This window comes from Sphaeramia orbicularis, chromosome 19 (assembly GCF_902148855.1).
Source record: "Sphaeramia orbicularis chromosome 19, fSphaOr1.1, whole genome shotgun sequence".
Lineage (NCBI taxonomy): Eukaryota > Metazoa > Chordata > Actinopteri > Kurtiformes > Apogonidae > Sphaeramia > Sphaeramia orbicularis.
The window spans coordinates 30,961,261-30,975,424 of record NC_043975.1 but is presented as its reverse complement, the minus strand read 5'-3'; the positions used below and the strand labels follow the sequence as shown (position 1 = coordinate 30,975,424).

General features: G+C 36.9%; 1 protein-coding gene across 1 annotated transcript in view; it reads left to right on the top strand.

The window, feature by feature from the left end:
* LOC115410209 (protocadherin-15-like) overlaps positions 1-14,164 on the top strand; it is a 409,909-nt gene that overhangs the window by 313,284 nt on the left and 82,461 nt on the right. Inside the window, exons 30-33 of the mRNA XM_030121717.1 lie at positions 3,120-3,350; positions 4,892-4,980; positions 10,095-10,271; positions 10,472-10,690. Coding sequence (XP_029977577.1) covers positions 3,120-3,350; positions 4,892-4,980; positions 10,095-10,271; positions 10,472-10,690 — 716 coding nt within the window. The remainder of the gene's footprint in view (positions 1-3,119; positions 3,351-4,891; positions 4,981-10,094; positions 10,272-10,471; positions 10,691-14,164) is intronic.

Sequence of the window (14,164 nt, the reverse complement as noted above, 5' to 3'; positions counted from 1 at the left end):
CAGACAAATGGTCACGTATGGACAGACAGCATCCATAGCCATGACGCAAACTTGGCTGTAAAAATGGAGTGTATATATATATATATATATATATATAATTAAACAATATATTTACAGTACAGTATAACAGTATAATTAATTAAACATAAAACAAGTGTGTCCATTCACTGTCATTGATCCAACTTCATGGGTTTTACTGGTGAATCAGTGTTGTAGAAGATGACAGTGTTTCCACGTTCACTACGGAGCCTCTGAACGTCCAAATGGGTCATATCTGATGACCATGAAAAGATGAAAAACTGGATTTTACACCAATTATTTACATGGATTGATAGATTATTGGATCAACAGGTTTAAACAGTTTACATGAGTAGATGCTTTTGTTCGCTGGTGGCTGTTTGGGTCTTTATGGGTTCAATACTAGAACAGACTGATGAGAAGTAGTAACGGCATCCAGGTAGGGCCCGCTCGCCGCAAGCAGAGGGAATAGATCTGAACATCGGAAGGAAAGGAGAGGATTTATGGTAGATTTCGGATAACTGGTGTCCTGCTGAGAGACAAACCGGAATGGACGGAAGACCGCAGGAAAGGCATACATGATTTATAGGTGAATGACTACATGAAGCCGGGGGACGACTCAAAAGATAGATGCTGGCAGGCACTGATGCTCACATACAGATGAAATATCGAGACAAAAGACGGTGGAAAAAGTTGGAGGAAAGTGCATTTTAAATCTCTCTTGTTCAACTTTAACTGATTCTATCACATCTGCGAGAAGAACACATGTTATCTTAATGAGTCGTGTGTGTGTGTGCATGCAGGGCAACATTTTATTATGCGTTTGTGTCCAAGTGCACGTACAGGAGTTAATCTGCCTTTTTTTTTGTCCCTCACAGGATGCCAGAACACCGATATTGATTAGATTGCAGATGAGCATCCTGTTAGCAATTGTATTCATTAGCCTGAAAGAGGCTTTTGTTGTGCCAAACCTATTACGTCCACCAAAGGAAACACTTTTCCCACCATATCTAATAGAAATCTCAAAAAATAGGAGTCTTTTTCATAGATTTAGGTACTTAATTTTGCAATTTTGGCGACTTGATAACAGGACATTACCATTTCAGAAGGTTATCTAAGCAGTAATCATTTCATCCTCTCCCACAGTGCTGTTGTGGACCATTTCTTAATAATTCACTTATCTTCTGAAAACACTATTGAATGAATCTCAGGAGCTCAGGAGGAATTTGCTGCTGTTATTTTGTCTTCTACATTGTCACTTTTCAAATCCGTAGAAAACAGTGTTGAAACTAGGACCATACCTGCTTATTTGATTATAATTTTAGCTACAGATAAAATAATTTTTTCCCCTGTTATACCACTTTTCACTTGAGCTGAGTAAAGTTAAAGCAAAAAGCATGAAAATATACATGTTGTGTCATCGCAGTTTAAACAAATTGGTGTCACTGTAATGTAGTGTCAGTTATCCATGCATTTATGCAAGTGAGAACACTAGAAATAGACTTATTATTCCCCGGGTGAGGCTTTTCTGCTTTACTCTCCATATCCACCCTTCCTTACTTCCTTTACTTCTTCATTGTGCTCTGCTTCCACTTGCCTTATTCCCTGGCCATATGAAAAATACAGTTCTTTTGTCATAGTGTTACCTTTGATGTGGTGGGAGTCTCAGAGCTGAATCTGTAGTCGATCCTTCCAGTCCTTCTTGTAAAGAAACAGCAATAAATCAATGTCTGTCTGAGTGTGTGTCTGGATGTGGACGTTGTTGAGGTTTGCCTGCGTGTGTGTGTGTGTGTTTGTGTGAACGAGAGACTTGATAGTTAGCCAGAATGACAGAATAGATTAATAGACCCGCATACAGCTCAAAGCATCGCTTTACCCCCTGCCGCAGAGTCGGTGTAGTACATCAAACAATACACAAGAGCACGTTTCCACACAAACACAATGACAATCGTCAAAGTTGAACGCGCTTTTTTCATTCAGCCAGTGACAAACGGGGAATCTGGAGCTAATAAATTTAGTTGCGGAAAAAATTATTAGACCACCCCTTGTCTTCTTCAATTTCTTGTTCATTTTAATGCCTGGTACAACTAAAGGTACATTTGTTTGGACAAATATAATGACAACAACAAAAATAGCTCATAAGAGTTTAATTTCAGAGTTGATATCTAACCATTTTCCATGTTTTCTTGATAACCAAAATCACTTCAGTTCTTACACCAATATCTATGGCATTGTACTGACAAAAACAGTGCTTTTAGGCATTCCATGTTTTTTTACCTCCACCAAGGAGGTTATGTTTTTGTCGGTGTTGGTTTGTCTGTCTGTCTGTCTGTCTGTCTGTCTGTCCGTCCGTGTGCAAGATAACTCAAAAAGTTATGGACAGATTTGGATGAAAATTTCAGGAAATGTTGATACTGGCACAAGGAACAAATGATTAAATTTTGGTGGTGATCGGGGGTGGGGGTGGTGGCACTGATCTACCTTGGTGGAGGTCTTTGCTCTACGAGTGCTTTTCTAGAAAAGAGAGCGCAGACCTCCACCAAGGCAGATCAGTGGCCCCCCCCACCCCCGATCACCACCAAAATTTAATCATTTGTTCCTTGTGCCAGTTTCAACATTTCCTGAAATTTTCATCCAAATCCGTCCATAACTTTTTTTAGTTATCTTGCACACGGACAGACAGACAAACAGACATCGGGGGGGGGGCACTGATCTGCCTTGGCGGAGGTCTGCGCTCTCAGAGTGCTTCTAGTTTTCTGTCTATTTTAGTCACATGATACACACAGGAGTTAGTACTTGATTGCATAACCATTGTTTTTGATGACTTTTGATGGTCTAATCATTTTTTCCATGACTAACACATGGTTGTAATGTATTGATCAGCAGCTGAAACATTAACGTCACACAGGTCTCACTGTTATGCTAACACTCATCACGTACCATTGAACAGGATATAATGATAATTACAACATTGACATGACTGTAGAATATTGATTTTTTTTTTTTTTTTTTTTTTTAATAGTAACGCATATATAATACAATTAGTGACAGTGTTATTCTAATGATTCTTTCTATTGATTGTAATTGACCTCATTTTCCAGGCCATGGACAAAGACACTGGCAACTACAGTTCTATGATGTACCGGCTGATTATCCCCCCTCCTGCCAGTAAAGATACCAAGGAGACCAAAGACGGCTTCGTCATCGAACCTTACACCGGTGTGGTCAAGACGGCGATCATGTACCGCAACATGAGACGGTCATATTTTAAGTTTGAAGTTGTGGCCACGGACAATTACGGTCGAGGACACAGCAACAAGGCGGACATAGTGGTACGTTCATAATCCAGGCAGGTTAACCCTTTATAGGGCTGGAATTAAAGGAGTGATATTTTGCTTTTTTCAATGGAATTATGCATTTTAAAACATTTTCCTGTGGTCTACATAAGCTGTAAATGCTCTGCTTGGGTCTGAATTCTTCATTAATTCAACCCTATTTCTGAGTAATGTCACCAGAAAGGTCGTTTTGAGCGCTGGCCCTTTAAATCCACATAAGCCACTTCACACCCCACCCCCTCCAGGTCGTTGGCTGTGCTGCTCTGTCCCGTTCAGCCACTTGTGTTCATTAACACAACCAACAACTGAATATTTTAGGTAATTAGCTTGAAGTTTGGACATATTTTCAGTTTTTACTACATTCACTGCTGCTGACAATTATGTCGTCCTTGGAGAAATGTCCGTTGGAAGTCTTGACCTTTATATGTGCAAATATCATGACGTAACTAGTTATAAACGTAACAAATTAAGAAGGAATTGAAACAGGTTATAGAAATCCACTGGATTTTTGCCAAAATGAATTTAAAGATAGTTTTTTGCAGCACCTGGAGGGTTCAAATTCAAACTTTATGAACTATTAGGGTCCAAATACACAAATAAATGTACCAAAGACTAATAAAAGTGGGTTTAGCAAAATATGACCCCTTTAAATTTCAACCTTAGTGTGCAAATCATCATCTACCTCCTCGTTGGTTGCCGTGACAACAGTCTCCTTCCTCTTGCCGTACAACATCTGAGCAGCACTTGCTAAAAAGTAAACACATGCAATAAAACGACTGTTAAAAGGTCATAAACTGACAAAAATCACTCATATTCACTATTCGCAGCTTCAAAATTTCAATAAAATCTCTCTGAATCACTGTAGTGTTATAAAAACCAACATGCTTCTTAACCTCACCGAGGCACAGGATTGACTCCATATTTAATCCTTTATAGGTCACTCATAGAAATACTCTGAAATATTAAATTTCAACCTTAATGTGTTATTGGAGGACATAATAAGACTTACTACTCTTGTGAATTTTTTCTGAATTTTTTGTTATGTAAAAATGAAGTTACCATATTTTGTTCCTTACCCACAAGTTGCCAAAAAATAAAAAAATTAAAAAAATACAAGAAGTATATAGAAAAATATATAAGAAAAACACATGTAAGGTCAAAGGAACTTGTGTTGTATAACATTAGAAGATTAGAACATGACTTTCAGAGCATTAGACCAACATCAGTGCTGATCCAGACCCCTGTCCACATCCACATTATCCCTTCGAACATCATTCCTTACATTAGTATCATTACTTCATGGTACCTAACAAAGCAGGTACACTCACTGTAGACCCTGTAGACCACATTGGACCTGAGATTATTGACTCACTGTCCTCACTGGAACTGTTGCTATCACTGTCTTGTAATGTATGAGGAAATGACCAAAAATAGTCACTTGCCCAATAAAGGGTTAAGACTAGAGCGGGACATAAATGCTGTTTATAGCTTCAATTACAAGCTAGAATGTTTATTTTGCATTTGTTTCTGTTGTGCAGGTGTCTGTCGTGAACCTGCTGGATATGCAGGTGGTTGTATCCAATGTCCCTCCGACTTTTGTGGAGAAAAACAAAGACAAACTGCTCAGGTAAAATACATCACACTTCGTAACGTGTCTATTCTATCTTGTTTTTAATCTCTTTTGTCTTTTAGAATAGGAGAAGTGCTTTTTATATTTCAATAGGGTCACCATTTCTGAAACTTCAGTTACAATTTCTAAAAAGTAGGTTTTGCCACTGTACGTTTAAGCTGTTCCTTTTTTCGTGTATGAGCTTCCTCTATATTGATTTTGTCATAGTGTGTCTCCATGAAGCTGTAATTGCTACCATGGGGAAATCAACAAGACCTGATAAAAAGCACAAACAGTCTAGTGTTTAAAAATAGTGCTATTATCATAATAAAGACTCCTAGTAAGAACTAAGTTGCAGTGTTTTGTTGAACTAGAGCCACCGCTGCAGCTGTAACTGTGGTCTAACTGTGCTGGTCTGATGTCTGTGCCAGTTAAACTCCAAATAAACGGCCTTGCTGATGCGCTGGAAGGAACAGTGACCCGGCTGTGGTTAAAAATGTATTATCGTTATTTTCACTTTTGCCAGTGTTAAAGTTTAAGGCAGTATTAGTCCAAAAGCTTGTATGAGGATTTACAGAATTAGTACAGCAAAAAAATCTACATTCTATTACAGTTTTTTTTTTTTTTTCTGTTAAGAGAAAAGACAATACCTTCAGACCCAAAGATCCCTAACCTTCTAAATCTGTTTTTTCTCATATGTTCTGATTGATTAATTAAGTTTGATCATAAAGAGGGACATAGTTTGTTAGTGCAGTGATGTTCCATAGCATAAAAGGTGGTTTAATATCACCAAAAATGGCTCTTTATAGGAGATTTGAACCCTTTAAGCCCTGAGACATTATTCCAGGTAAACGTGCTGCAGTGAATTTGCGTCTGTAGAAGTATCATGAAAGTTGCTCGTGTTCCTTTTCTTCAGTGGTTTTGTTTTATTGTGTGTTTTAGGGTCAAAACAGGGTGGAATAAAAGAAAAAGACAGAGAGAGGAATTGGTGTTTGACAGGTTTTTACTAAATAAGACACTCAGAATGTACATCAGTAAGAGATTTAGGATGTTGAACATGAACTGTGAACTGGAACACACTGAACAACAAGTGTTTGAATTGTGACTCGGTAGTTTTTGTTTTAGGCTCTTCTTTTCTAAATCAGTCCAGCTGCTTTTTGACACCTGGTTGAACTCTAAAAAGTAGTTAAACGGTCAAAACACAGTCAAAAAAAATAAAGGAAAATCACCACAACACTGCAAATAACAGTAAAAACAAAAAAGACAAGGAAAATGGTGTGAAAAAAAAAAAAAAAAAAATCTATTTTTATAGTCTCACTCACTGCTGTGTGTTTGACCCCCCAGTACACAGGCAGCAGGGGGTGCACTGAGCATGCTCAGATGTCTATGGAAAGAACAAGGTCTATTCTATCAGCACGTTTTGAAAAATTTCCTATTAAATAAACTGTTGAATTTTTCTAAATATTTACAATAAATCATACATTCAGAACACTCAACAGAGACACATCAGGGGTTAAAGGGTTAACAGTAGTGAAATCGATGCAGTGTAAAATAAATGTAAAGTAAACTTCGATTTTTTTCTAGAGGGAATGTCTTTATAGGAAAATCAAAAACCTAGTGATGGCAAAACATTTGTGATGCTGTAAATGCCCCGTCAACAGAAGGACATGTATTAAATGAGGAAAAAACAGTGTTTGCTGAATAGTTTGCCCAAACCAAATGCTCCATGAAGACACCTGGAGGAGGACAGGAGGAGGTGGTGGTCTGGCAAGAAGACCTAAAAATTCAAGAAATAATTGGAAAGGTGGCACTGACAGGTGTCCAGTCTGATGCTCCACTTGACAGTGATCCACTGTCAGACACATCAGGGACCCACTGGCAATGCATTTACAGACACACAAACTTAATAATACAATCAAAACAATTACTCTACAGCAATATCATAATCTATATTCAATTAGATCTATGATGTTCGTGCATAATTTAGTTTACTGTGAAAAATTAATGATTTTTTTTCTCTGGTTCTTTCAAGTACTCAAACATTTTTCTTACCTAATCCCAAGAGTCTCATGTAATGCTAAAAATAGCAAAACAACCAAGGAGATATGTTGATAAAAATCCTCCTGTGTGAGACCTGGTGTCTCAAAAATATCATCAGTCTAATAGTGAAAAAAATTATAATTTACAGAATTCCACTTGTGTCTCACACATAAGTTTCTTTAAAATGTTGATAAATTCCAGTTCTTGTGTATTAACCCATAAAGACCCAGTGCCACTTGAATTAAATTTTTCAATATATTAAATCTTTCTTTTTTTTTTAAACTCTTTATTTATGTAAGTGTTTTTATCAGATACAAAAACAAAACAAACAGGTCGTGACCAATAACACAATTTTTACACTTAATGGTTCACAAGTTTGTCTCACAGGTTTTGTAAATGTGCTGTTCTTCCTACCGTTCTTCACCCAATTCTTTCTGCAGTCATATTGTGTAGGTCATCTGTTCTAGTAAATGGAGATGTTTTACAATACTGGTAAACACAGTCATCGGTGGACATTCTTTCTTAAGCCAGTATTTAGTAATGGTCTTTTTACTCGCTGCCAGAGAGACCTTGAGGAGGTAAGCGTCATTCCTACTAAGACCTTCAGGTTCATGACCAAGAAGGAGGGAAGTGAATGATGTGCTGATTTTAAAACCCAAAACTTTAGAGATGATTTTAGTTGCTTCCATCCAGTAAATCTGGATAGAGGGGCAGGACCAGAAAACATGGGTGTGGTCCACCATGGTTCCTCCACATTCTCTCTAGGAGCACTGCTGAGTACATTAACCCTTTCATGCATGAATTATGAGAACCTTAGTCAATATTTTTTTCTTGAGTGATTTTATTCCTCTTTAGGCGTGAAAAAAAAAAAAAAAACACAACTTAATTTTTTTATGAACCTATTTTTCATGGAGTTATAAAAATGTCTGCTCAGCTGGACAGCATACATTTATTTTTTGAAGCAAAGAAACATTTAAAGCCCATCATTAGAAAGTGATACACTGTATGAAAACTATGAAATAAAAACATTTTTAATGCCGCTAATTCCATTTTCTCACATTTTAGCGTACTCTAATACTAGTTGTTACTCACTTCATGGAGAAAAAAAACAAAAAAAACCAACAACTTTTGTTTAAGAAAACTGTCAGAGTCTAAAAACAATTAGCAACTGACTTACACTAAAATGTGTTAGTGCAGATCAGGTTTATCAAGAACAGCAAAGTCAGAGTAATGGTCTGAACTGCAGTGTTTGGGATGATACATAAGCATCCACTATATTGGCTGATATGGAACTAAAACAACAAAACCCATAAATATACAATAGAACAGCTGCAGAACAGCAGTCCACTATAGTGACCACTGTGCATGAAAGGGTTAAATCTTTTTAAAGTTATTTATCACCATTTATTATAATATTATCCTCTGTGTTTTTTGTATTTTTCAGTATAAATCATGTATTTTCCTATATTTAATTTACTGATCATGTAGATGTTCATTAAAGCTCAAAGTAACTTTAAAGGTTTTTTATCAGAAACTGAAAAAACTGCTGAAAAAGTGACTTTTTCAGCAAAGATATCAATAACTGAACGTAAAAACAAGCGTCTCCATCCACTGTCATTGATCCAACTCCACGGGTTTGACTGGTGAATCAATGTCGTAGAAGATGACTGTGTTTCCACGTTCACTACGGAGCCTCTGAACCTCCAAATGGGTCATATCTGATGACCATGAAAAGATGAAAAACGGCGTTTAATCTTTTATTTACATGTATTAATAGGATTAGTGGATCAGCAGGTATTAAACAGTTTAGATCAGTTGATGCTTTTGCTCACCAGTGGATGTTTGGGTCTTTATGGGTTAAAGTTGGCGTACACCATCGATGGCTTTTACAAACTTTTCTTAAATGTTGTCTCTTCCTGAAAATACTTGAGATTTAAGTCTTAAAAGCCTTACCAACCCCACAGTGGCAGCTTTACATGTGATTTATTCAGACCTCACTGCAGCTCTGCCTGTCTTAAAAATTAGGTAGAATAAATTTAAATTATCTCGCCTCACAGTCACTGTATCATTGGAGGCAAAACAAGATGTTATTACCGAACACAAAATGCATCACTTCTTTCTTCCAGACGCCATTTCTTTTGCCTCACACCATAACTTGATGATAATGATTTAAAACAGTTACCATCTTTCTCTGCCCCTTGTTCTCCTTCTCACACACACCCCTCAGTCGGACCTGTCTTGCTGTGAGCAGGTGTTTCTGTGGGGATGGAAGTCAATATTACACAGCGTGGTCCCCACACCTTCGACAAGATAAAAAAGAAAAAGAAAAAAAAAACAAAACTCCATGACTGTATGTGTTGTGTCAGAACTTGGTTTCTGTGTGTGTGTATAAACATACTGAGGTGTATTCTTGTATTTTACACATATGCATGTCAGCATAGGGCAGTGGTTCCAAACTTTTTTTGGCTTGTGACCCCATTTTAACATCACAAATTTCTGGCGACCCCGGACATTTTTTTTTTTGCTAAAATTAATTTGTTTTTGATCATGTAATAGTTTGCTATACTATGTGACAAATAAACGTTAATTTTAGACGACATTTAGTTTATATAGTGTATATTATTATGGATGGAGGCAAAAAAGCCAGGTGTAGATTACTGCACAAAGTGAGAATTTTATTTTCCTTGGTCAGCATATGTACAGTCAGTCCAGCTTGGATTTACAAGGCTGACAATTAATACTGAACAAACAAGAACTCAAACTATGAATTATGAAAGAGCTGCAGCATCTGAAACTGACCACAATGAACATTTGACAGATAAACAGTACCACAGTGCTTCAGTTTCAGCTTCACAGTTTGTCATGTCTTTTATGGATTGGGATTGTCTCTCTCAACTCACCATATATTTTTTATTAGTAAGTTTTTCTTTTTATTTCTATCAATTACTAGAAATTTCAGGCGACCCCAAGGTTGAAAAACACTGGCGCAGTGTGTATCAAGCCTTGCAGCTCGGTAACATGCAGAAGAGAAAATAACAGACTGATCCCATCCATCAAACGCTCCTGCACAAAGTGTTATTTTTCATCCTCAGCATTTTGGAACGCCATGTCCAGGATCAGATACCAGGGGCTAAAGTTGTTGTTGAAAGTATTGGACCCCATCGCTATGGTGACGGAATGGAGCAAGAAGACTACACAAAGTCGGACCTCATGATTTATGCAATCGACCCGCTGACAAATAGAGCTGTGTCTCAAAAGGAGCTGCACAAGTAAGAAGTTTGCCAACAAGTCTATGAAAATGTAAAACTTTCCTTATTGACTCTTGCCTCTCCTGACGTCAGTATTACTTGTGCTGCAGATCAGAGGTTACTGTCAAAGGTTTCTTGTTACTTATTATATGTCATCCGCTACACATACACACAAAAAAAAAAAAAAAAAATCACCCCTCACTGTTTTTTTTCATTCCAAGGTTCCTTGATGGCAAACTCTTAGACATCAACTTGGAATTCAAGCCTGTGCTCCCTCCCGGTGGGCGGATCCTGGAGATCCGAACCCCCGAGGTGGTGACTGGTGTACCGACAGCAGCACAGACCGTGGGCTACACAGAGGGGGCGCTGTTGGCTCTGGCAGTTCTTATCATCATCTGCTGTGTTCCTGCCATACTGATAGTCATTATCACCTACAGACAGTAAGTATGGTTTTACTGATATGTCTGCAATGAAACCCGGACCAATGTGATGTGTCAGCACCGTTATGACTGAAAGTACTTATTAATCAAGCTTCATATCTGACACGAAATAGCCAAGAATCATGGTTTTGAACAGCCTGCAGACGCGCTTTCTTCAGTCAGTTAAAGGCCTAGTTTTATTTTAGTAGGAGTTTGAGTAGAAGTAGTAGTAGTAGTAGTAGTAGTAGTAGTAGCAGTGGTGAATTAATCCACCTTCTAGTCTCAATACTATACCATTAATACAACATAAACACAATATAACTAGATGTTGCATCACAGACAGGGAATAAATGTCATTATTAAAGCAAGAAACCCAATGGATACAACTCAGCTGGTCTTCTTTCACTACAGCCACAGCTGCACCACATACATCACCTCCAGTTCAATCACCAATATTCACTTAATAAAATGACAAACACATGTTCATGTTAATGAAATAAACTGTAATCACCAAAACTATGGTATATTTTTTAGTATGTATGCATCCAAAACCATTTCTTCTTCTCTGTCGGCCATTGTGTGTTTGGAAACGGATATTAAAACTAAACTAACATACTTTATCTAATGCAAGTCTCTACAAATACAGTCACTCTTTGACCGTTCACTCCAATGACGTGAAAATGCAGACATTATTTAATGCCTCTTAGCTCACCCCCATGTGGCCAATATGAAATCTGATTGGTTAAAGCAGCACATTCATGTCTATTTGTTTAAAGCTCCAGAGACTGCACTGTTGATTCTTTGCCTCAAGGCAGATTTCTTTTACCCGGCAACACATGATGTCTGAAATATGATTGGACAAATGCTCCAACATGCACATACACTACTGGAAGCAGCACGACCAAGAGAAAGGCTTGGAATAACAAGAATAGACTATTGAAAATAATTTAATGCATCTTCATGGACTAAATGTAGGGCAATGGTTCTGATGTTTTAGGCCCATAGAGAAGGCCTCGCTGATGTAATAGTAGTAATATACAGGAGAGGAATATATAGGAGAGTCTAATCACAGGAAAGGTATATAATGCTCATAACTATATATTTGTTGCCTTATAATTGCCTGAAACATGAAACCCTGCATTTTTATAACTACAGTTAGCTGTGCATTATGCCTTTCACAGACTTTATAGTGGGTGGTATCAAGTGTTACCATTTGTCACTATGTATGATTGAGGAAAAGAGTTGATATCCCTTTAACTAAAAAGCCCAGAATGCAATTCCTACCTGTAATACTTACCTACTGTACCTGTAATATTCACCACTTAAATGTCACTTAAAATTAGACTCTGAATCCTACAGTAGATATAAAAGAGAGGCAGGAAATATGATCTTGGGAGATGTAACCATGGTGTCATCATGTTTGAAGGGATGATTTTTGCATTTTTATACATTTTAATAATTAATAATATGTGTCAAGTTTAAGTTCTGTCAGAACTGTTGATAGTCGCATCATTGTCCCATTCTGAAGTGTGTTTTTGCAGGTCTTGGTGCATGGTTGTCCCCTCTTAAGATAACAGCGACTTTGCTTTTTTACAACTCGTACTATGTTTTGTATCAGTTAGGTGTGTAAGAAAATATCGGTTCTGCAATATATCACGATATTTCATTTCACAATACTGTATTGATATTAAAAAGTACTGTATCGATATTTTTAGGTATTTATTCAAATGCAGATATTGTGAAGGTTCATTTTTATTTTTTTGTGTTTCTTTTTTGTTTATATTATATTTATTATTATTTAACACTCTTTTATTAAATAATGTTAGTTCCTTGATTGGGATTGCACAAAAATAATGTTATGATGTTAGTTATGAACTAATAGAATATGAACATTTGATCAGGATCTTAATCTGTAATGTTTGTAAAACATAATTTAAGTTTTAACACAGGAAAATGTTCTGATAGATCCTGTTCTGATCAAATAAAATTGTGTTTAGTATTTGTGCATATTTGTGTAATTCAATTCTTCAAGGAAATAATCATTTAAAAAAAAAGAAGCAAACAAAAAATTGGCATTTTAACAGTATCATGATATATCGTGATATATCGTATCGCAAACCTTGTATTGTGATTTGTATTGTATCGCCAAATTCTTGCCAATACACACCCCTAGTAACAGTGCTTTCCATTCTGTTTAATGTCTATGCACTGTACTGTGTATAGATGTGTTTCATAGTTTATTTTGTTTCATTATAAACTACTGTAAGTCTCACCAGAAATCAATACGTCTTGTTCTGTCATTGTTGTCGTCCGGTTCACACAAATGATCGGTTGATGCCTTTGTACTGCGAAAGCTCAGAAAAATCAATCTTGCTGTGAAAAAATACCTCTGTGAAAGGACTTATGTCTTTGCAAAAGTTCCATTTCTGCTCCAAAACTTAAGCTAAGCTAGCAGCATGTGGCTCAGTATTAGCTTCCTTACCATGGACCAGTGCAGGCGGACTATTCTTTGTATTTTCATTCCTGACAGACTCTTTTTCTTTTGTCCCATTTTGAACCCATTAATCATTTCTAGTGTTGTCGAGCATTGCCTTATCTGACGATTTAATGGAAGAAAATAAAAGTTTTATCGAGGGAGCGTCTCCTTTAGGCTGCCATTTGCTGTGGTGATGTCACCGGAACCTGTGAAAGTCCATGTGATCAAACGTGGCTGTTTTTTTAAATACATTTAGTCAAATAGTTTTGCATAATTTTACTGACAGCCAACACGTAACACAGCATAATGTAATCAGCTGTTGCCTCCAAACAGATCAAATGAATGCGGACAGTCTTGTTTACTTTCATGCGTCCAGTCGTGCCGTTCTACCCCCCACTCCCCCAGGACAACTACCCTTTTTCCTTCATGCTATTCAACTACAAAACATGCGTGTTTGCTTAACTCAGCGGTTCTCAATCTTTTTCTGTCGGGGCCCCCCTGTGGAGGATGAAAAATCTCCAAGCCCCCCTCAACCCCAACAACACTTTAACAGTGGTGCAGTTATAGCTTTTGAAAGAAACATCAGTATTGTAACACTTTTTTGCTTTTCCTTGAGGAATTTTTTGTTCAAATTAAAAATAACTTGGATTTTTACTTGAACAATACAAATAAACTCAACAAGACTGCTCCCCGAAACAATATTTTCCCAACTAAAATAGGAAATGTGCAATTATCTTACAACTATGACAGTAAAGTTTTTTTTTTTTTAAACAAACAAATACATTTTGGTAACAAAGATGAACATTTTAACTATCAGCAGCCGCAATGAGCCTGTTTAAATGCACATTTCAGAACATTAACCCATAAAGACCCCAACATCCACCAACGACCAAAATCATTCACTAATATAAGATGTTTAATACCTGTTAATAGACTAATCCTTTAAATAAGTGTAATTAGTTGGTGCAAAATGCAGTTTGTAATTTTTTTTCATGGTCATCAGATATGACCCATTTGGA